Source organism: Periophthalmus magnuspinnatus, chromosome 21, assembly GCF_009829125.3.
Source record: "Periophthalmus magnuspinnatus isolate fPerMag1 chromosome 21, fPerMag1.2.pri, whole genome shotgun sequence".
In the NCBI taxonomy this organism is placed as follows: Eukaryota; Metazoa; Chordata; class Actinopteri; order Gobiiformes; family Gobiidae; genus Periophthalmus; species Periophthalmus magnuspinnatus.
Window position 1 is genome coordinate 22,541,579 of NC_047146.1, and position 21,254 is coordinate 22,562,832.

The 21,254-nt window shown below is 37.4% G+C and overlaps 1 protein-coding gene and 1 long non-coding RNA gene across 2 annotated transcripts in view; one reads left to right on the forward strand and one right to left on the reverse strand.

The window, feature by feature from the left end:
- cps1 (carbamoyl-phosphate synthase 1, mitochondrial) overlaps positions 1-15,317 on the reverse strand; it is a 37,270-nt gene extending 21,953 nt beyond the window's left edge. The window contains exons 1-20 of the mRNA XM_033986786.2: positions 15,029-15,317; positions 13,690-13,799; positions 12,116-12,260; positions 10,017-10,106; positions 9,878-9,934; positions 9,699-9,791; positions 9,530-9,619; positions 9,018-9,146; positions 8,322-8,428; positions 8,033-8,174; positions 7,809-7,886; positions 6,881-6,979; positions 6,689-6,784; positions 6,031-6,220; positions 4,259-4,416; positions 4,039-4,167; positions 3,801-3,945; positions 2,851-3,061; positions 2,027-2,225; positions 1,325-1,501 (exon numbers count right to left, since the gene is read on the reverse strand). Coding sequence (XP_033842677.1) covers positions 1,325-1,501; positions 2,027-2,225; positions 2,851-3,061; positions 3,801-3,945; positions 4,039-4,167; positions 4,259-4,416; positions 6,031-6,220; positions 6,689-6,784; positions 6,881-6,979; positions 7,809-7,886; positions 8,033-8,174; positions 8,322-8,428; positions 9,018-9,146; positions 9,530-9,619; positions 9,699-9,791; positions 9,878-9,934; positions 10,017-10,106; positions 12,116-12,260; positions 13,690-13,799; positions 15,029-15,157 — 2,574 coding nt within the window. The 5' untranslated portion in view covers positions 15,158-15,317. The remainder of the gene's footprint in view (positions 1-1,324; positions 1,502-2,026; positions 2,226-2,850; positions 3,062-3,800; positions 3,946-4,038; positions 4,168-4,258; positions 4,417-6,030; positions 6,221-6,688; positions 6,785-6,880; positions 6,980-7,808; positions 7,887-8,032; positions 8,175-8,321; positions 8,429-9,017; positions 9,147-9,529; positions 9,620-9,698; positions 9,792-9,877; positions 9,935-10,016; positions 10,107-12,115; positions 12,261-13,689; positions 13,800-15,028) is intronic.
- A 3,509-nt stretch (positions 15,318-18,826) lies between these two features.
- Positions 18,827-20,071, forward strand: LOC129457293 (uncharacterized). The gene is made up of 4 exons (XR_008649179.1): positions 18,827-18,996; positions 19,077-19,117; positions 19,355-19,440; positions 19,545-20,071. It is a non-coding gene; the product is annotated as an uncharacterized LOC129457293 (long non-coding RNA).
- Positions 20,072-21,254: the final 1,183 nt, after the last annotated feature.

Consider the following 21,254-nt stretch of genomic DNA (forward strand, 5'->3'; position numbering starts at 1 on the left):
ATTAAAAATCAAATATCACCCAGGTCTTTCTCATTTACTCGTAATATGGCAAAGGTCACCCGTGACAACAGCCAGTAAATAAATTTTATTATTTTTCATTACATGTCTGACAGGAGAAATAATTTCAGTTCTGTGTGGGAGGGGTCTACTAAATAGTGTGTAAAACCTTGCATGGACGAAATAAAAAACAGCTAGCCAAGATGGAGATTTATTACTGCAGATTTTAAAGGCTGGTTTAATGGAATAGACCAGATTCACATAGTTTACAATGCGATTAAATACAGATATGATTAAGAAAAAATGCACTATACGATACCATGTTTATTATAGTTTTTAGGAAGAATTTACGAGAAAAAATAACAGGAGCAATGCATGTGTTGATCACCTTCGAGGTATTATTTCTAGAATTTTATTGTCTGCAAATAAGATGTGGTACATTAATTTTGAACGGCGTCTCACCCACTCACTCTCTCTTTTTATATTTATAAAAGATCATTTCATCTCCACAAACTAAACCCTAAACTAACAAAGCTGGAGGTCTTGGCAGCGACATAACATCCACAATCCTCTGTTGATAAAAACTTAGAGGTTTTTCCATATATTGTTTTGTCTCTCTTTTTAAGTGAAGCTTGACCATGTGTTTAAGTGCATTTCAGATGTCTGTGTCATCCCTCAGTCACCCAGGTCTAATCCATAGTAAAAGCCAAAAGTAAAATCTGTCAACTGGACAGATTTTACTACATCTGTTTCAGAGTTATTCACCACTGTTTGATTGAGTGAAGCAAAAAACATTAAAAAGACTAACTTGGCTGAATTGAGAACATGTCTGTGAAATGAATAAATCAACCTTTAATATGTGTAATATCAACTTTATGAATTTAATCAAGAACCCTACCCAAATTTACGTGAGAGATACCCCAATGGCATTGACGATGGGGTCAAACGTAGAGGACAAATCTCCCTACTGGGACAATAAAGTGTACCGTACATTGCCTTACCTTACATATTAAATACAACCTTGTGTCCCTATGTTTGACCTATAAAACTGTAAGAAGCATCTCTTCACTGTTGCCATGGAAATAGACCTAAGTAGGGATTGCTTTACCTTTTTATCTTAGTGGACAGTAGTTAAATTTCAAGTCTAGAAAGGATTTTTGCTTTGATTAGTTGCATTATTGTAAAATGGTTTATTTTGTGATATGAACACTGTGCTTGGTGATTTGGCAAAATATGATGTAAAATAATTGTGCAGCTAACACTTCATAATAAATGATACTATAACATGTTCCTGTGGTGTGTGTGTCCCATTTGTGTCTGGTTGTACCTTGGCGATGGAGAAAATGCGGGTGCTGGAGGGCACAGCCAGCTCCTGCCGCAAGTCGTAAGAGTGGCACCAGGCTTTGTTCAGAGGCAGTCGGGGCATGAAGCCGTCCACAGAGGGGTGACACATCCTCAGGGCCTTCTGCATGCTCTCCTCAAAGGTCCGGCCCACCGCCATCACCTGCATATACAACATTACACAGTGTACAATAGTCACATCTCTGGGATTTTAAAAGGTATAGATTTAGACTTATGGCTTTTGCAATAAAACTCGATAATTCAGTCATACACCACCAACTTAAATCTATACATCTTATTTTAACCTCTTATAAAACTGCAAACATACATAGTGGCTGCTGGTCAATGTTACCCATTATAAAAGCCAATCTGTTAAAGGGGAGCTATGCATCTTTTCCACAGTATGGCATTAACCTTATCTCCTTATTGATCTATGGGCATAAGTATATCTACAGAGGTGTCCCCCCTTGTAACAAATACACAATTCACAAGTTTGATACCATACTGTGGACCATTCCGGCAAAGCATTAATAGAAACAAGCATAGAAACAAGGAGATAGAGCACAATCCACCATAAAAGTTACATAGTACACCATTATACATCAGAAATTAACCAATAATGGAGTTGTGCATTTGCATAGAATTATAAACAATATTTAGACTTAATCTGTTCATTATAGTCTCCCACCTCTCCAACACTTTTCATGGCACTGCCTATTTCCAGGGACATGCCCTGGAAGCGGTCCAGATCCCAGCGAGGGATTTTGGTGACGATGTAGTCCAGACTGGGCTCGAAGCAGGCTGTGGTCTTCTGTGATACTGCATTCTTGATCTCGGGTAGAGGGATGCCTAGAGCTAGCTTAGCAGCTACAAATGCTAATGGATACCTATGAAGCACAATATGGATAATATATATAGTTTAAGACATTTGAACAAACAGGAAAGATACAGAATGACAAAGGTGCAGAAAAAGTAAGATAAGTAAATCAGTAAGGGGACAAATGCTTTTTCACAGCATTGTATATAACACAAGTTGGGAAATTGCTTCAAACTTTTAAACTCAATATTGAATTGTTTGGTTGCTAAAAATTAATGAGAAAAAGTGAAGCGGAATAGATAATGCAAGTACAGAATTGAATGCTGCCTGATGTGGTCACATGGGGCTCATAAGAGGCAGGTGCTTATGCTACATAATAAGTTTCTGTGCAGACTTAACTAAATAATTACAAACAGTTTTAATGTGATAGTATGTTATTAGCTTCTATAGGGTAAATTGTCAAATATTTATAAAGCGCTTTTCCACCATCAAGGCACACTTCAAAGCGCTTTACATCAAGAAACCACTCACCCATTCACACACCTATACATGATGTATACATCATCACAGCGTACACATACACTAGGATGCAAGTCAGGGTAAGTGTTGCCTAACCACCACCACTCTACCAACTGAGCTACTGTCACCCCACTATAATGTAGCGTTTGTATCATAATCATTATCATTTTTCTCACCCAGTGGCTTTCGATGCCAAGGCAGAGCTCCGAGAGAGGCGCGCATTAACTTCAATGATGCAATATTCGAGGGACGATGGGTGTAAAGCGTATTGAATATTGCACTCGCCCACAATACCCAAATGACGCACTACTTTGATGGCTGTCTCACGGAGCATGTGGTACTCCTCATTGGACAAAGTTTGACTTGGTGCCACCACAATCGAGTCCCCTACAGAAGAGAATGTGATAAGCAAAAGAGCAATATGACAGGAAATATAATACATGATATGGCCATTTGATGCAAGATTATGAGCCACTGTCTTATCAATAAATACCATAAAAATGTAAATCAAAAATATGAAACAATGTAATACATGCAAAAGTGGATACATTGGTGCCACTAATGCACTTTAATCTGGTGATAAACATTTATAATCACATGTGCACCTGGTTTTAATGTTTTAAATGGACCTGTAGTTATTTGTTTTGTTTGTTTTTGTGTGTATTGTACTGTATTTTGACAGGGTGCTTATGAGAAATAGGGTCTGGTACTCTCATTGGGCTAAATGAAAATGAATACCGGTAATAATAAAGTAAGAGGTCCACAAGGTTTAGTAGTACTACATCACTGAGTATTGTAAAAATATCAACAATTTTACTAAAGGTGCATTATGTAACTTTTCTGTGGGTGGGTCTGTGACTTGCTTTTTTCTATAGAGAAATTATTGTTTTGCCTAAAATATGTATGGCATGAACCTTACATTATGCATTTATTTAATTATTGTTTTTATTAATTTAATTTAAAAACAAGCATTCTACTGTGAGCAAGGTTATCTCTCCACAGAACTGACCCATAACTTGACTGCGTGACATTCCAGGCAAAGCGATAACAACTCCATGGAGACCAAAAAAAAGTTACATAGTGCTCCTTTAGCATGGAAAGACAATACAGTGTATATAGTAGTTACCAGTGTGGATTCCCAGTGGGTCAAAGTTCTCCATGTTGCAGACAGTCACACAGTTGTCTGCCACATCTCGCACCACTTCATACTCCACCTCCTTCCAGCCCAACAGCGACTTCTCTACCAGGATCTGACTGGACATGGCCAGAGCCTTCAACACGCAAACAAGAAACAAATAGCTCATGATCATTTGGTACAGTGTTTTAATTTGTTATAATACCATTTATGAATAATTAGTTCTGACCTTGCGAGCTGTTTCCTCCAGTTTTTCTTTACTACCACACAGACCAGAGCCCAAGCCACCCAGGGCATAAGCTGACCGTAACATTACAGGGTAGCCAATTTTCTCCGCTGCTTTCAATGCATCTGAAACCTGAACAATTAACAAAAAAAATAAACATTGTAATGAAGCTTGTTGAGCTACCAAGTATCAGCAATTACAAATATATTTCATGATTACTTACAGATTCAACAGCTATACTGGGAGCAATCTTTTCATTGATCTCCATGAGTTTATCTGCAAACAGCTGTCTGTCCTCAGTAGCCATGATGGACTCAACAGGGGTTCCAAGCACTTTGACCCCATACTTTTCCAGGACACCACTTTTGAACAATTCGACTCCTAAAAAGGAATGTCACAATTGATACTTTGTAGTAACATCATGCTGGGGTTATAGAACATGTATGTGTATGGTGGAATGTTCAGCAGTTACCATGGAGACGCACTATTGTCAAATAAGTTTTAAGAAAAACTCAAGAAAAAAAAACACAAAAGGGATTTAAACAACACATTTTCAGGAGCTTGTGATCAATACATGCGTCCATGGTCCTGTTAAGGTGTTTGATTTTCAAAAAAAGGTGAGATTTACTAACTAAGCTAACACTAGCTAGCTTGTGATTGTAATGTTATTTGAAAGGGACTGGTTTAACAGTACAATATCAGCTCACCGGTTAAAACAAGAGAAGCTAAAGGACACTTAAAGGACACTTCAACCCGCCCCCCACAACAATGAATCTCTTTATCACACAAACTCAGAAACATCTTATTTAAAAGGGAGAAAGGTTCATTTCAACTGTGTCAGATTCCAAAGTCTGTATCAGAGAAAGAGAGAGAGATACTTTATTGATCCCGAGAGAAATTCAAGTTTATCACTGCTGCAGCAGTGTACTGCACTTCTCAGTCGCCTTTGTGTCTCAGTCAAAGGTCTCAGTGCAGCATTACAGGAGGACGGGTCAGGTGTCAGAGCAGTTTGAGGAGAGGAAGAGCCAAAAGCATCCCTCCTAGCTCCTTAGCTAGCCTCTAGCACAGACTTCATGGATAAGGGAAAAACAAACAGTTCATTTCACATAATACAACAGTCCCTTACTTGTGTCCTTTGAACTGCACCTGCTGCACTTCTTAGTTGGTTAAAATCCCATAATATGATGTTAAAGACTGATGTCAAAAAACAAAACATTTCAAAACTGCTCAATATGTGAGCCAGGTAGCCACAAAAGCAGCTAACCACTCTGTTGCCATGGGAGCAATCACTTTCAATCAATGATAAATGTACCTGTAGTCTACAGCCCCTGTTCACTGGTTTTCTACATATGTTTACTATATTTTCTCGTTTTACATGTCAGGTACAAGCTAAATATTTAGCAGTTTAAGTTGTCATTAAGCTGTAGCAGCGCTTTCACATTTTAGATGTGTTTTGAGCCTTTAGAGAGGAAAATGTCATTGACACTCATATGGAATGTTATGATGTCTCTGCATAACCAACCTCTCTATCAAATGTTAGAGTTTATTATGAGAACATGTCAATGTTATGATTATTCATTATTTTTGACACCATGGCCAGACAAAAGTGAAATATTTCATTTACTTTCAGTGTCCATTAGACTAACATTCCTCTATTATGTCCAGCTTTATGAAATCAAACTTTTTGAATGGCAAAGTTAATGTGGCAAACCACCAGATAAAACTTTACATCAAGGTTTACTTTTTAATTATTTTCAGTTACTCTTACGATTATATTGCAACATGCATATTTTCTGTTCGTTGGTTTCAGGCAAATGATTCCTTCCTAATGTGAATGATTTTGTGAGGATCCCCATTCAAAATATATAATGTTTTGATTTGAAAAGCGTTATTGCTAAGCGAACCGTTATCATGCCAAATCCTTCATATCAGGAAGGAATCCTTATACCTGAAACCCATGAATAATTTCTTAGTAAAATGATGCAGGCTTATTACCGCAGTTGAGTGCAGTTTGTCCTCCCATAGAAAGTAAGATGCCATCAGGGCGCTCAGTTTTGATCACCTCAGTCACAAACTTTGGCGTAACGGGCAGAAAGTACACAGAGTCCGCCTGCTTTGTTCCCACTTCATTAGTTTGAACTGAGGCAATGTTTGGGTTCATCAGCACAGTCTTTAAACTCTCTTCCTGTAGGAAAAATGTAAATGCAATGCACATTTTTGTCAAACTATAATGAAGATATTACTGTTACTGACAGAGCTTTGTTCATTAAGTTATTTATAATTCCATTTTCATTTCAAGATGCACTATGCACTATTTCTGGTTGAGTGTCTGCTATCTGCTTAACTCCAAGATGTTATTGCTTTTCCAGGAATGTTTGTATGAAAAGTATGGCAATGGACTTGTCTATCTCCAGGGAGAAAAGCAGGTGATGCCACCAGTCAAAAACACAAGTTAGAACACAGTAAGAATGCATGTTTTTGAAGGTATCTTTGCAATAAAAGCATCTGTTGTACACTGAATAAATTCGAGACAGAGGTGTGGTTAAAATACATTTGAATCTTGTGCATGGAAATCAATCTATAGAACAAGTAACTTGTATAATGTACAAGTGTGTGATGTATTCTCTGGGGTCAATTTAAAATGTGACTATACCTTCATAGCCTTGACTGCCTGAGATCCAGAGTAGTCAAACTCTCCAGCCTGGCCAATGGACAGACCTCCAGATCCGAGAACCAAAACCTTTGAAACCTGTGTTAACAAAATCAAAGAAAAAAACCGCAAAGAGTTGGTTTATGATACATGATGGTGACAAATATTAATTGTTTGTAATGTAGTATTGTGTACCTTAGGTCTGGGAGGGAGGGATGGTTTCTTGGGCATGACTGACACAATGTTGCCATCTTTTCCTTTTTTGATCAAGGATATGAATGCATCAAAGAGAAACTATAAACACATGGACAATCTAGAGGTTAGCAGAAAACAATATCAAAAATATTATTACAAAAAAGTTTTAAAGCATGATTAATTAGGCTGGACAAGTTGTTATAAAAATGCTTTTAACAAAAGGCTAAACCAAAATGTCAGTAAGTGTCAGTGAATAAAAAAGTGGACAACATTATTATAAGTACAAGATAGCAGTTAAATTATTAAAGACCATATTTTCCCTGTAGTAATATAAGGGACAAGTGTGTTCTGTAACAACCTGCCACGTGTACATCCTGTCATAGTGCATTAGATTGACTGATGTGAAGTACGTTGACAGGAACTTGAACTTAGGAACCCAAGTGCCAAATATAAGGCTAAACTAGCATCTTCCTCCAAGTAGCGCTAGACAGACATAGTAACAGGCAACATGATACACCTGGGGTCTCTCAAAGCAAGTGGTGTTGTGTCTCTATCTGTACAGTATAGTCCAACTTGTTTAATTATCCAAAAGCCTTTAAGTACATATAACACATTTTCTAATTAAGTTTTTCTACTTATTACTTAATAATTTCATATCTGTCAAAAGTCAGTTTTTGAAGAAAAGTTGAAAAAAGTAAAAAGAAATACAGGGAGGTACAAGAAATAGAGCTCTAGAGTTCTAAGAAAAAGAGTCACTCTAACTGTGTCATCATTATACAACACATTGTGCACTGGAATCAAATATAGTAATAATCTTACAAAATGAGGACCCCCCCCAGTACGTACAGACACATAGTACAGACACTTAGTATATAGGAGCAGTGACAAGCGAGAATCTTAAAGATTTACTTTCCAACTCTTTAATTACCTCCGTGTCAGTGGGACCGCCTTTAGCCTCTGGATGAAACTGGGCCGTGAAAACAGGTTTAGTTTTGTGCATGATGCCCTGAAAAGATGCAGAGTTCACTTTCAATTTATTTTAATTAATGCACACTGTAATCCATAAATGTATAGTATTTCTGTAAAATGGCCTGATCCTTTGTAAGCATCAGTGCCAGCATACAAAATTCAGTAATGTGACTAAATATGAACCTCATTTGTGCCATCGTTGGCATTGACGAACAGTGGGCTCCACCCCTCGGGCAGGGACTCACTGTCAATGCCATAACCGTGGTTCTGCGCAGTAATGAAAGCCTGGCCTGTCATCACATTCAGCACTGGCTGGTTCTGGCCCCTGGGAAACCACACGCATGAATAAAACAGAGCATCACATTATTATATTCCACAATAAGTACAATAAAGATTGAAATTCACAGAAAGTGATGAAACTTTACACTCAAAAAAACAATAATATTCAAATGTTTTTTTTGAAGTCCATTACCTGTTACCCATAGGAAGTTTGTATGACTTGGCTCCAGCAGCGAGAGCAGTGATCTGATTTCCCATGCAAATGCCAAATACAGGCTGAGGACGATCACTTTCTAAAACCTGCACAAAAATGTATTTAGACAAATTTGTAATTTTCAACTCAAGAGTACATTTAAAATAAACTCAGTAACTAGAAGAATATATTTAGAAGAATGTTATATATGATAAAACATGAGAAACATAGGAAACATAGTAAAGGACCGGGACACTAGGACATTACATATTCTATTTTTAAGTGTCTGATGCAAGCGATTCACTTTCTCAATTATGATGCAATACCATGTATCACAAATGTTGCAAGTCAAAACTTGTAGGACCTACATAACAACATTTTTGGCCAGTTGACAGATTTGAATTTTTTATTAGACAACAGTGTGTCTCAATCTCCTCTTAGTTCCTCATTGTGATGCAGGGTATTGCATCATAATCACAGAAAACTTGCCTTAACATAATTGTGAAAGTGAATTGCTTGTATCAGACTCTTAAAAATAGAATATGTAATGTTGTATTAAATTCTTTCATGTGTATACTTGGACAACTGAGGGATTACACAGACACACACTGTTGTTGATAACATTAACTTTTACATTTTAACAATGGGCAAGAAGGATTAATAACATAAATATAAAGTATTTGTAAGTAGTCCTACCTTGCGGACATTCTGGATGAGAGTTTGGGCCAGAGCTGGGTCTCCTGGTCCATTTGAAATGAACAAACCATCATAGTCTAGACTTGTCAAGTCCTGATTCCATGGGACCAAATGAACTTCTGCCCCACGCTGCATGCAAAGCAATAAAGAGTGATAAAAACTTTCACACAACATTTCATTTGATGTTTTTGCTTCACTTTAACATGGCTATTAAAGCACAATCAATACCATTATAGAATATATTGCTTTTTTGGATGTAGCCAATAGGTAAGATGAAATATTAAATAGTAAAACTAAGCAACTATTTTTTGCCTGAAATATGACATTCTACATTTTGGAGAGCTCATTAGACTTCATATTACCAACACAGATTTTCTAGGTCAACTTGCTGAAACCATGCAACAAATTACCGACTAACTTGTCCAAATTTGCAAGGAAACATTATCTGGGCTAGCATCATAAAAATGCCACTAGTGTAATTTAATGAGACAGACTATAAAAAGCAGTCTAACCTTCACCAGAAGACGGATGATGTTATGCTTAATGCCACAGTCAACAGCCACGACCTTGATTGGGTTTCCTTTTCCAAAAACCTTAATCTCCTGGTGGAAACAAGACACAATACCATACAATGTTATCAAAATGTCTTATATAAAACTAAATCATACTGATATAGTTTACCTTTGTAGACACTTCTGCAACAAGGTTTCTCTGGTTGGGGTCGGTGAGCTCTACAGGCTGCCCATTAAATTCAATCTTTCCCAAAACTGTACCCTAAAATGAAACAAGTTATTATTTCACACAAGAAAATGTTTCACAGTATGTAATATAATGTAATGTAATGTACTGCATGCAAGTACCTTATCTCTAATAATCTTTGTAAGCATTCGGGTGTCTATTCCAAACAGCGCTGGTATCTAAATGAAAAAAAACAATTACAAATCCTGTATACTAAAGTCAATTTCTTGTAAAAAACTATGTCATAAGCCAAGTACTAACCTTCTCTTCATTCAGCCATTCCCCTAATGATTTAACGGAGTTCCAGTGACTGTACTCGTGGCTATAATCTTGCACCAAAAGACCAGAAACCTAGACAGAGAAATGATTTAGGTCTCTTAAATGTATTATTGTACTGAAAATAATGATGACAATCTTAAGATATCCCTAATTTTGGCTAATTGTCAGTTGGGTTTGAGAGCCTCAGTCACTATATGGTGTACACACAGATTACAAACATTGTTGATATAAAATAGAAACAGTGTTAATTAAGAGGTGACAAAACAGCAGGCACAACAATAGACTCCTACAGCTCCACAACAACTCACCCTTAGGTCACAGATAATCTTATGTAATGTCAAAACTACCAGCCTCTTATACAGTGGGACAAAAAAGTATGTAAGTCACATTTTTAAAGAATTTATTTGGAAATTATGGTGGAAAATAAGTATTTGGTCAATAACAAAAGTTCATCTCAATACTTTGTTATATACCCTTTGTTGGCAATGACAGAGGTCAAACGTTTTCTGTAAGTCTCCACAGGTTTTCACACACTGTTGCTGGTAGGCCCATTCCTCCTTCAGATCTCCTCTAGAGCAGTGATGTTTTGGGGTTGTCGCTGGGCAACACGGACTTTCAACTTCCTCCAAAGATTTTCTATGGGGTTGAGATCTGGAGACTGGCTAGGCCACCCCAGCACCTTTGGCATGCTTCTTACGAAGCCACTCCTTCGTTGGGACCATTGTCATGCTGAAAGACCCAGCCATGTTTCATCTTCAATGCCCTTGCTGATGGAAGGAGGTTTTCACTCAGAATCTCATGATACATGGCCCATTCATTCTTTCCTTTTCACAGATCAGTCGTCCTTGTCCCTTTGCAGAAAAACAGCCCCATGATGTTTCCACCCCCATGCTTCACAGTAGGTATGGTGTTCTTTGGATGCAACTCAGCATTCCTTCTCCTCCAAACACGACAAGTTGAGTTTTTCCCAAAAAGTTCTATTTTGGTTTCATCTGACTATATGACATTCTCCCAATCCTCTTCTGGATCATCCAAATGCTCTCTAGTAAACTTCAGACGGGCCTGGACATGGACTGACTTAAGCAAGGAGACACGTCTGGCACTGCAGGATTTGAGTCCCTGGCGGCATAGTGTGTTACTGATGGTAGCCTTTGTTACTTCGGTCCCAGCTCTCTGCAGGTCATTCACTAGGTCCCTCCGTGTGGTTCTGAGATTTTTGCTCACTGTTCTTGTGATCATTTTGACCCCACAGGGCGAGATCTTGCGTGGAGCCCCAGATCGTGGGAGATTATCAGTGGTCTTGTGTGTCTTCCATTGTCTAATAATTGCTCCCACAGTTGATTTCTTCCCACCAAGCTGCATACCTACTGCAGATTCAGTCTTCTCAACCTGGTGCATGTTTAAAATGTTGTTTCTGGTGTCCTTTGACAGCTCTTTGGTCTTGGCCATAATGAAGTATGGAGTTTGTTTGAGGTTGTGGACAGGTGTCTTTTATACTGATAACAAGTTTAAACAGGTGCCATTAATACAGGTAACGAGTGGAGGCCTCTTAAAGAAGTTACAAGTCTATGAGAGCCCGAAATCTTGCTTGTTTATAGGTGACCAAATACTTATTTTACAGAGGAATTTACTAATTAATTCTTTAAAAGTCCTATAATGTGATTTCCTGGATTCTTTCCTCCCATTCTGTCTGTCATACTTGAAGTGAACCTATAATGAAAATTACAGGCCTCTCTCATCTTTTGAAATGAGAAAACTTGCACAATTAGTGGCTGACTAAATACTTTTTTATCCCACTGTATAAAGGCTAGATATTATATTTATGATATTTTATTTTAATCTTGCCCTTTGATATTATATTGTAATGTGTGAGGTTCTCTTTCCAAGCAATTTCTCTTTTAGTGTAGTATTTTAGAGATAATTGAGTCAGGGTAAAAATTTCTGATTACGGAAAAATCAGCCAAAACTATTACTACTAGTTATTACCATAAAAGTACTTTGGAGACTGACAATTTGTAATCAACCATAAACCATGATGTCTTTACTATGCCTATTAACTGTCACACACAATAATATTATACCTGTATGCGTTCTGACTCCACATGTTTTCTCAGTCCCAGCTCGTCCAGCTCTTGTGTGTTCGGGACTCCATAGTTGCCCACAATGGGGTACGTCAGGGTGAGGATCTGACCCCTGTAGCTCGGGTCAGTCAGGGCCTCCGGGTAACTGAACCGGAAAAATAACAAGTGGATTTATTATGTTTGTTAGTATAGCACAGCAGACAAAGCAATCAGTGGTATACTTAAATAAGCATACCACAACGTATAAATTGTATTACTCTTTTTACAATTGTTTATATTGTTAATTAATACTATTACAGCTGTTGTATTTTCTGGACTATATGTTGCTTTGGAGTATAAGTCGCACCAGCAAAAGAAATGCATAATAATGAAGAAAAAATATATATATAAGTCACACTGGACTATAAATCGCAGTTTTTGTAAAAAAAAAAAAAATATATATATATATATATATATATATATATATATATATATATATATATATATATATATATATACATACACACAAAATCCAAGAACAGACATTTTATCTTTAAAGGCAAGTTATAATAATAACAATTTTTAAAAAAAAACAAAAAAAAAACAACAGGCCAAAAAGCAGTACAGCATGCTAACATAACACATCTATATTCTGTCTTGATGAAAACTTATCCCTTAAAAACATATCTCAGAATGATGCAATAGTTTAATATCTAAAATTATCATTTTAGTACAGAAACAAATATTTTATCCCAATAAATTACAGAAAAGGAATAGTGCAAGGATTATTCGATTATGAGTGCTGTACATGCAGCCTCTACTTTGAAACCATTGGATCCACTCTTTCAATCTGCCCTTCATTTTATTACAGGTGATGGCTTTGAAACCCATCACTGTTTTCTCTATGAAAAAGTGGGCTTAGCATCACTGTCTGCTAGAAGTGAACAGCACTGTATGAAGTTTATCTATAAGTGACTACAACAAAAACTGCCAGAATACCTGTTTGTAACAGGTGAGGTATTCAGAAAAATGAATACATGTCTGGTATGTTAACATAAGATATATTTATATTTATTCAGCTACATGAAGTATAGACAATGAACTAAATACGTGTCTGGTAGGTTAACATAAGATATTAATAGTTAATCAGATAACTAAAGCATAAAAAACAAGCTAACAAGTTTACTCTCAATCTCACTCCAAATCACTAAATCCACTGAATTCTTCATTCTTGGTGTCGCTTCTAAACAACTCCACCAACTCCAGAAGTAGATGAAGCACCGCTTCTGCTTCTGCATGGCTGTCATACTGGTACACAAGCCTAGAGTGACCTCGCGCAGTTCTCAGTGTGACAACAACAAAGATGTGAAATTATATATTTTAATAATTTCACATATAAGTCACATTTGACTATAAGTCGCAATCTATGAAAAAACGTGTGACTTATAGTTCAGAAAATACAGTATATGCTTTACCTCTATGTTAAATATGTGGTGTTAGTAAAAGAAATAGAAGTAAAAGTGCATAGTATGGTACATATTCCTAAACATGGTTGATCAAGTTCCATGGCATGAATTTGTGTTCACTTCTCTTACCCCACCAGTCCTGTGTTGAAAACCAGCTCTCCTGCCACAGAGCCACTGTGACCAAAGGAAAATCCTTTCATCCTGGTGCCATCGTCTAAAACCAGATGTGCTGTTTGGGCCTAGGGTAGATGCAAAGACGAGTGTCAGTCAAAAAACAATCCCATTTAATTATCTGAATTGAATGATTGTATGAACTGTATTTGGGTACTTGACGTGACACTCATTTTTCGCGTTAATTTTTTTCTTTTTTTTTTCTTTATGTATTTAATGCAAAACAGACAAACACAGTGACCTGTCATATACAGTGGTGACAAGTGGTGATAAGGCATACCAAGGCATAACAAGACTTAAGTCAAATGTTCACTTTATTATAAAACTATAAGTTGAAAATGCCATTTGTTATTGGCTACTTTTTTCTGTCCTGCGGTGTGACACACCTTTGCTCAACATTCACAACAACATTGCTATGTTAAAAAAAACTCCTTAGACTTAGAAAGTTATTTACAATGATAACACCAAACAATGTTAAGATAGGGCTACCTCGCATCGCAAACGATAATGTAATTTAAATGCAAACTTGTCATATCACATGTCACAAAACCTCAATAGGATCCTGTGAAAGTTACAATAATCATTATAATCTCTTGGACACGTGCTAAATGCCACAGGTCTTCAGATCCGCCTCTATGAGCAGCAGAGAGCTCTGATGTAGCTGTGATGTAGCTGTGATGCAGCTGGATGTTGCAATATTTCACGATGGAACAAATATGATGCAATGACATCAGACTCTTACGTTTATAAATGAAGATAAATAACTTTATGCTATGTTAGCCTCTCGGGAGTCCACTTTAACATTTTATCATATCGTAAGTAAAGCTAGTCGGTAAAATTAATAGATATTGGATAAAACACTAATGGTCACAAAACGAAATGTAGTTTATGACTAAATATAGTGAATGTAAATTAACGTTTGGTACTGTGGACATGGTATGCATACGATTTAACAGTTGATCAGAGTAATTGTAGCCTTATTACTTATATAAGTCTAGTCGTTATGTTGTGCTAAGTATCCACGTGTGACTCTACTGTAGTCATTTCCTCATCAGTTTTTGCGATGCTACATGATGCTAACTTTCTCTGACATAGAGCTTATTTCACAAATATTTTGAACAACTGACACGCCGAATCAGAGAAAAAGTCAAAATCTTACACAATTACACGTCGTTGCTTCTTGTTTTACGGTAGGTACTCGTTAATTAAAGAGTTACAGCTGTTACTACACTTTTCTCAACGAAGTCTGGTTTTGACACAAATGTGATCATAAGGGATGGGGTTTTTTTCGTCTTACCTTCACGCTAAAAAACTGAGCAGGCTGTAGTTTCAACCACGTAGTAGATGTGTTCCCAAATTTTCTGCCAACCACGCATCCTTGTTGCAGTGATTTAGCAAGACTGTAGGCCTGTAAAATCTTTGTCATATCTGAATAATCAAAAAAAACATTTAGCTAAAACCCCAACTGATAACAAAATTGGCTAGGCCTGTTCTAGGACTGGATAGCTTGTTTTCATAAATCGTTCTAACTTCTCTGGGTCAACCAACTCTGACACATGGATGAATGAATGTGGGTTTTCGGGTGTGCCTCTTCCTGTCGATAGAGGGCGCAGGAGGCGTGCGTGCTGATTGGCTGCCGGAAGCGTTTCTCTGCACGCGCTGTGTTCTGACTGGTGAAAACATAAATTGGCCATTGGCCATTTGTGCAATCTATTATTTTAAATATTTAGACTACCTTAATCAACTCCATTATTAGTTGGCTGTAACTTTGGCAACAGTTATGCTATAAATAAAGTTATGCTATTTCAGTGTAAATGTGAATATGCTAACTACCTGTAAAAAAAATAATACTAATGACCTATCTGGCCCAGTTATTATAACAGCCCACTGACTGTCATAAATACCTGCAAATGCACCCAACGACCTACACTACTCTAAGTCCCCCAGTTTTTCCTTTGAGCCCGTTTCCCGCGGGGAAATGGCACAGGGCCGACAGACGAGCTCAATGGTGGGGGATTAGAGAGGTGTGTGCTTTTGCTGATGACTGCAGGACTGTGCTCTGTGGAGAAGACTGACTGCCAGTCTGCTGGGTTCAGCACTCTTCACAAAGTGGAGCGAATCAGAGAATTTGAGCAGGCAGCGTGGGTCTTAAATATCAGCGTTTGACTTTAGATCATATATTTAATGTATATGCAATTGTTACATGTTTAGTTTACAAAAGGGAAAAGACCACGTTGAAGAAAAAGACATCACTCATTTTCACCGACACTGGGTGCTTAATTAAATAGGCTAACTATTTGTTTTTGTTTTCAGTATTGGTAATATGACCATTTATAAATATGGATCTGGTCTGTTGTATTTATAGACCTTACTGACTCAAATTTAGAAAGCACAATATACTTTTTCTTAAAGAGACATTAAAACATAATTTTGAGGGAGAACCCTTGGTATACAAAGATTCTTAAGACTATAATGAACGCTGCATTTTCATTTGTTTTAGTTTTAGTTTTGTTTTACTAAACCTCCGCATGCGCTTGAAAAAGTGGTTTCACTTTCGGTCACACTGATTCCTGTGGGGTGCTCGGTTGCTGGATGGTGCTCTGCTGACATCTTGTGGTGAAACACGGTACAGCATTATCCAATGTAATGGCACATTTGATACATAGGTCATGTGACTGTGATGCGCTAGATGCTCTAATGATTGTAGCAAACTCATACTGAGAGACTGGTGGTGAGATTGAATTACTATGTGAATTTTCTGGTTGGTTCCACCTGCCTGTCTCCTTAGAGTTATTGCTTTGCTAAAACTTTGGCATTGGCATTGATAGGTTCACAACCTATATTACAGTTCAAAAGAGAAGAGAAGACAAGAGAGATTATTTTGTCTCAATATTGAGGAGAAAGAGCGTATACTTTGCAAGCAGTGTAAAAACATATGACGAAATTCACAGAGAAATATATTCTGTTTTGCATTTCCAGAAGGTCACAAAACATCCTCCCATGATGTTTCTGTTTAGGTTTCACAGTGACCTTCTTCCCGTGGGATCCTGCACTTTCAAAAGACATTTTCTGCAAGACTCAAGAACAAACATTAGTGCAGATTACATAGTTTACATAGTTGAAATGAATATAATGATTATAATAAGAGTGAACATTACAGTACCTACAGTACCTTTAAAATGAACAGTGAGATAACATAATATAACTTGAATATATATTTTGAATCCATCAGGCATAGTATGGCATTAAACTTACCTATCTTGGTGAAGACAAGCAGGTCATGCCACAAGGTCAAATTGCAGGTCAGATCTGTGAAGCGGCAACCCCATTCACTGTTCACGGTATTCTTTTAGCAATAAAAATATGTAGAACAAATGCAAAATATGTTTAATGCCATACAGTGAAACATTCAGGCAATGCAAAATCATCTCCAAGGAGACAAATAGCAAACATTCCATGACAAAAATATAAATAATGCATCTTAAACAAGTCTGTATGCATTACAAGCAGTAAGCTACCTTCGTAGCCACAGCTGCACTGGCTGTCTAGCCCAAGGACACAACAACAGTACATGCATTGGTCCAAACAGGGATCAAACTGCCCACCTATGGGTTGATTGGGAGGATCCACTAACTACTGCTTTGTGTTGAAGCCATAACATTTCCAGTCAACTTGAAAGGCGGTCTTTAGGGCTTAAAATAGAGTAGTGTATACAGTATATATAGGCCTATGTATGCTTGTTATGTAGGAAGTGTTAAGGTTAAACCGTGCTTTCATTCACACCACAAGAACATGAAGGCTCTTCTATGGGCCCTTAAGGAGCTGTAAGTAATCTATACGTACTCCACAGATGTTTTACAAACTTAAGATTTATTAAGGCTGTTCGCACCATGTATGACATTGTAAATATTTAGTGGCAAGTGTCTAGAAGATTGAAAATGGCAGTTAGGTAGTAAAGTTAAATTATTACAAAATCCTCCATGCAGTAGAGTAATCTATGACATTTTGTGTAAGCCAAAGCATTTTCTTTTACGCAGGTAGTCACATTACTGCTATGAATAAAGATTTACCAAAAAAGCATAACATATTGGCACCTAGCATAATTAACACATTTGAGATTCTTAGCATGTGACTTAATGACTGCGTTTTGTCTTATATTTTGATTAGGATATCTAGAATACATGCCTTTGAAATAGTCCTTTATTAGATTTAATAATATGGGAGAAAAAAACTGTAAGATGATGACTGTAAACAGGATATGTCCCTTTAACAGTGAAGTTGTCTGATGATGAGTGGTGTTTAGATTCCTGCTGTGATTGGTCCGGGACAGTCCCAGTGATGATCCCTGTCTTTCCGCACACTGCATTGTCTTCGGTTTCAAGAGTGTGTTTCAGATGGAGATCAAGCTTAAGAGTGGACCGAAATAGAGTGTCTGCCTCCACGCTGTTGCCAGGTTTCCAAGCATTGGCCCTGAGACGACACAAATAAAGGATGGCTCATTTTAAGAATCTTAAATGATGTTCAGGAGAAGATTAAATTTAGATCTTTCTTTGACATAAAAATATACAGTTTGGGTTTCAAAAGCATTGTTCCATAATGACACCGGCATTGTTCAATATTTGTATTAGTTTGCAAAGGATTTTAAAAGAAATAGAAAACCAGATCAATACTAAAACAAATATAAAAGCTGGATTCTGATTTGAGGAGGTATTGATGCTGAAAATAAATTTGACTAAATATATTATGATATTCCATAATAGTTTGGTCCAGATCTGTGTTGAACTCTTTTCAATAATACTGCTATATTTTTTGGGTTAAAGATACATTCTTTGTCTATCACTGTGGTATCAAAACTGATAATGAGTGGTGTTTTTCTTAGTATCAAAATCAAGTTTTAGTATTGTGACAATAATAAACTCTGCATGTATAGGACAAAATGGCCTTCAATGTGATTGGAGTATATTTCGTACGCAGTAAAACACAGCAACTTAAACCAGCAGGGAGTATTGCAATGTTAACGATGCACAGTGACCTTTGAATGGATTAAAGTAGGAACCGTACCACATCTTTGTTTCTGGTGCGCAGCCTTGGAAGTTGAAGCTGCATGACAAAGAAGCTTTGTATTATACCAGTGACTTTAAGACTGTTTCCAATGTTCTCCCTTTAAAGGATGTACAACGGGGCAACTAGGTAACAGGACTGGCTGCTAAGTGAACTGTTTAAACCTGTCTCTGTGTGACACTTCATCCACTTTCTTCAATCACAGTAAGTGTTGTAAAGGCCTCACTCGCTTGTCATTAAAGTGTTCCACTTAGCATTAAACTTATCTTTCTCTATGGAGCCAGATCTGTTTAGATGCGACCCCACTCACTAAGAATGCATGCAGGTAGGTACTTTTTGGCAATAAAGCACCAGTAATTGAAATGCATCTTAGAAAACAATAACATCTCTGTGGAGACAAGTGTGTAGTCTGTGTTGTATTGTAATTATTTGCATTTTGTATCATTAGTAATAATGTAATATATTTTATATGTATTAAGACATAAGACACAGGTGACAGGTTTACTGTGCAAATGGCCTCTTTGAACACCATCATAAATAACACTTTAACACATTCATGTAGACAAAGTGGGTTAAGTGTATTGGTTAACAACACAACAACTGTTGAGAGTGGGTATGCCAACCTCACAATGATTAAATCTAACTAAGGTAAGGTGTTTTTCATCATCATCTTTCTCCATAAATGTCCACTGCTTTTATTGTCCTTAAGTCACTGTAATAATACCCGATGCCCTGTCACCCTTCTGTTTTAGAAGCTGGCATCTTCACTTGAAGACGTGATTGTCCTGCCTGTCTTCCTGTCTGTGGAGTGTCAAAGGGGGGGGGCGACTCAGATATCCCCCTTATGTAGTGAGGTAGTGTCCCCAATAAAAAAGACCATCAGGCTGCTTTGTTTAGCCTGGCCTCAGTTAATCCCAGTGTGGCCAGTGAAGCGCTATTGAGAGACTGGAGAGAGAGAGCATGCATCAGCCCTTAAGGAGCCATGGCCCCTGCTTTTCGAAATCCCAAGAAACTTCACACCTCACTGTGGCACTATAAATAAGCTCCATCTGTCCCACCAGGCTCAGTTACAGCCCCATTCCTTTGGGCAAGCGGGTTGGAGGGCAGGGGGAAGAAGTCAGTTAAAATAAAGGGGGTCCAAATCCAACTTCTGTCTTGAGTCATGGTTGCTGGCTCACAGGATGACCTCTGCAGTCGATAAGGGAGATTTCCTCAACTACAAGTCAATGCCTGAGACAAAATTCTATTACTAGACTTATGTTGATTCACTAACATGTAAATGTATCTGATTGTTGTTTCATCACAATAAATAAGTTCTTGTCATTAACAAAAACAATAAAATTCTGGGATGCAATAGAAAACACTGTTGTAAAAAGTCCTGTGTAAATTAAGATTCATGATTAATTCATGTAATCTGTTGGGAGTCTGCCACCTGTTTGTCCCCATGTCATTCATGCTTTGTCCATAATGTTCCACAGTACGGCATTAGTAAACTTATGCCTTTTATTGATTTCATTTAATTTTAATTTTTAATTTAATTTTATTATATTTTTTTTAAATTGACTTATTTATTTTGTATACTATATTTTATGCTATGTGTTTTTATTGTGCCTATTCTGTGGGCTACTTTGTGTGCTATACAATAAAAGTAATACATTACTTTTTTGCAAAACAAAAAAACAAATCAAAAAACCCACATATTCTCATTGTGAGCAGGCTCACCTCTGCACACAGATCTGCCTTGTCGATTGGCCTGGTGACATCTCTTGCTTATATTCATGGAGATAAGTTAAATACCATACTGTGAAACATTCCAGGCAAAGCAAACATCTTTGTGGGAACAACAAGGCAGCACTCTCACCATAAGAAAAGTTAAATAGTACTAGAATTTATTCAAAAAAATATAATTTATTCACTGATGGCCGTTGCTTATGATGAAATAAGCCTTCTGCATAGATGTTATCCAACAGCACTCATCACATGACTTGATCTCTTGGATTTCATTAATCATATTCAGGGAAAGGTCAAGAGAGGCTTCCCCATCTACTTGAAGCAGCTTCGTCTTCATTACATGCCTTTATGTCAGAACAACGACTGGCATTTCTTCAGTCAAAAGTTCATGTGAGGTTTCAGATGTTGAAATAAAAGAGCGTATTATGTACGCCCCACAACAATCAGCCGTCAGTGTTCACATCACTGCCGTGCCTGAGAGGAGAGACAGTAATAGCATGTCCTGGAGCAAACCTGGAGGTGCGATTATCAAATGCCCTGTGCCTGCCCAAGGACAAGACCACAGGCTGAACTAGGATGGGCCACTGGAGGAAGACAGACACACACAATACGATTAAAAGTGTCATCAAATGTCTCGCCCAAAGTCATAAAATCAAGTCACATTTCAGTCAGTGAGTGTCCGAGATGTTGTGGCCCAAAGCATCACTCCCTTTGCTCCAGTATGTCTCCAA